The sequence below is a fragment of the Poecilia formosa genome, unplaced genomic scaffold, assembly GCF_000485575.1.
Source record: "Poecilia formosa unplaced genomic scaffold, Poecilia_formosa-5.1.2 Scaffold217, whole genome shotgun sequence".
Taxonomy (NCBI): Eukaryota; Metazoa; Chordata; class Actinopteri; order Cyprinodontiformes; family Poeciliidae; genus Poecilia; species Poecilia formosa.
Window position 1 is genome coordinate 908,111 of NW_006800156.1, and position 2,350 is coordinate 910,460.

Sequence of the window (2,350 nt, forward strand, 5' to 3'; positions counted from 1 at the left end):
GTCATGTCAGTCTTTTTCACACCCCTTCAAATAAAGTGTTACCTAATTTTGTTCAGCCTGACCAGAAGTCAAGAACAAATGTGTAAATTATTTATTTTCTTTTAAAAAGGCAACAGTTTGAATCCATGTTTTAAATCTGTAATAATTCAGATTTTATAAAAAGTAGTTTAGTGTTGAGCTGGTTAAACAAATGTTTGTATTTTTAATATAATTAAAAAATATTAATGTATTAAAATATTAAAAATTTAAATACAAATATGTAATTGTTTAAATATATTAAAATATTTACAATTTTAAGTTTTTTTTTAAATTATTTAATTTGCCAGTTTTGGCCAACAGAGCAAACCGTTTGGACACCTCGGCTCTGATCGATGTTCTGATCGATGTTCTGATCGATGTTCTGATCGGTCAGACCCAACTCCTCCGAGTCGTCCGTATATTCAGCTGTAGTGCTGAAGGTTTGAGGCATGAATTTAACTTTAACTGTTTTACAGGTTTGTCTCTCTTTGTTATGATGGCTGTATTCTGACTCGATCAGGCAGAACATTTTATTTTCTTACTGTTCTGTTATTTTCTCTTCTGAATGTCAAAAATGACGAAGATTGAATCGATCAGTCAAGTCTCAGATGGTGAAATTTCTTTATTTTCACAGTAAATATCCACACAGGAGGAAGCAAATGACAACATATAAAACCCAAACTACCTCTAATTACGGGAAAAATTCAGGTCAGGAGGAAACTCAGAAAAAAAAAACAGAAAATAAAATTTCACTTCACAGGACAGAGAAAAGATGGCATCCAGGACTTTGTCATGGAAAGAGTTTTTTTTCCTGCTGTTTCTTAGTTGAACATTTTTGCTGCATCCAAGCTCTTTAACTTCTTCAACCAGTGCAGGTGCATCACTGCCACCTTCTGGAGTGGAGTGGGAAAGACGCGAGTGATGAAATACTGTAGGTGAAATCCAGGATGTGGAGAAGCTTTAGTAGAGCTGTTTGAATATTTTTGAGCCTGTTCAGATTAATTTTAAACCCAAAGTAACAAAGTGTTCATCCAAATGTTTCAGGTTGTTGGTTGTATTCCTGTCGGGAATGAAAATTATTTGGATTACATGAATTAATCTGAAAACATTTAATTAAGTGTGAAATAAAAATAAAACATTTAAATCGATCACATGGGTTACACTCATTGGATTTAAACAGGATATTATGGAGAAGTGTTCCGATAAAATAGTTTCATTTTCAATACGATACCAATATCGCATCTGTGATCATACCGATATTTACCCGATAAGATATCAGGACGAATCTTTTATTTATTTTGTATTGTGAAAAGTTAGAAAACTCTTCAGTTAAAATTACTCAAACCAATGATAATGGTCAACAACATTAGGTATGAAAACAACTGACCCATTTATTATGAACAGGGACAGAAAATCTGGAGCGGACTAAAATCTGGAGCGGACTAAAATCTGGAGCGGACTGCTTCTGACTGGGATTATCGATCCATTCCAGTTTAATCTGATGCTCATTTTTTTGGCCAATATTGGACCGATTTTCAATATCAATATCTGCCTAATATTATTTGAACATCAAAGAACGTTGCCATCATCACATCAGTTCTTAACGTTGCAATATTCCCAAACATTTAATTTTTACTGTGCAGCAGCACAGAGTTTCAGATCATCACCTATAAAATGTTTACAAGCAGTTGCTGTCTGACTCTTGGCTACATTAATGAACTACACCAGGCTGCAGATGACCTCTGACCTGGAAGAGCTTCCTGCCAGCTGCTTCCTCTTCCTCTTTCCCTGGAAACAAAGGAAAACCTGAGTTTTTCCTGGAGGTGTGTGCTGTGAATGTTCAGGATGAGTTTGGTACGTACGTAGTTGTCCCTGGCAGACCAGCCGGGGTAGAGCTGCATGTGCAGCAGTCGCTCCTTCTGGGCCAGATCGTAGAACCGGGACTGCTCCGATCGAGGCAGAGCGTGCCACTGACCCAAAGAGACAAACATCAGGCCCGGCCGGGAAAACGCAGTGACACCAAAACCAGGCCGACACCAGAAACCAGGCCGACACCAGAAACACCAGAAACCAGACCGACACCAGAAACCAGGCAGACACCAGAAACCAGGCCGACACCAAAACCAGGCCGTCACCAGAAACCAGGCCGACACCAAAACCAGGCCGTCACCAGAAACCAGGCCGACACCAGAAACACCAGAAACCAGGCCGACACCAGAAACACCAGAAACCAGGCCGACACCTCGGTCTGGTTTCACCAGACACCAGAAACTGATGAAAATGTGGGCAAATATTTCTCCATTTTCTATTGGTGTAACAAAAAGATACAAAT

At 38.8% G+C, this 2,350-nt stretch overlaps 2 protein-coding genes across 2 annotated transcripts in view; both read right to left on the minus strand.

Annotated features, from left to right (window-relative positions):
• The window catches only part of LOC103149110 (transcription factor 7-like 1), a 10,221-nt gene that overhangs the window by 2,365 nt on the left and 5,506 nt on the right, over positions 1-2,350 (minus strand). The window lies entirely within an intron of this gene.
• On the minus strand, positions 616-2,083 carry LOC103149063 (transcription factor 7-like). Its single transcript, XM_016679632.1, has 3 exons — positions 1,881-2,083; positions 1,766-1,806; positions 616-1,078 (listed from the first exon to the last, which is right to left on the minus strand). Exons 1-3 carry the CDS (start codon positions 2,007-2,009, stop codon positions 1,012-1,014), a joined length of 237 nt encoding a protein of 78 aa, XP_016535118.1. The 5' UTR covers positions 2,010-2,083; the 3' UTR covers positions 616-1,011.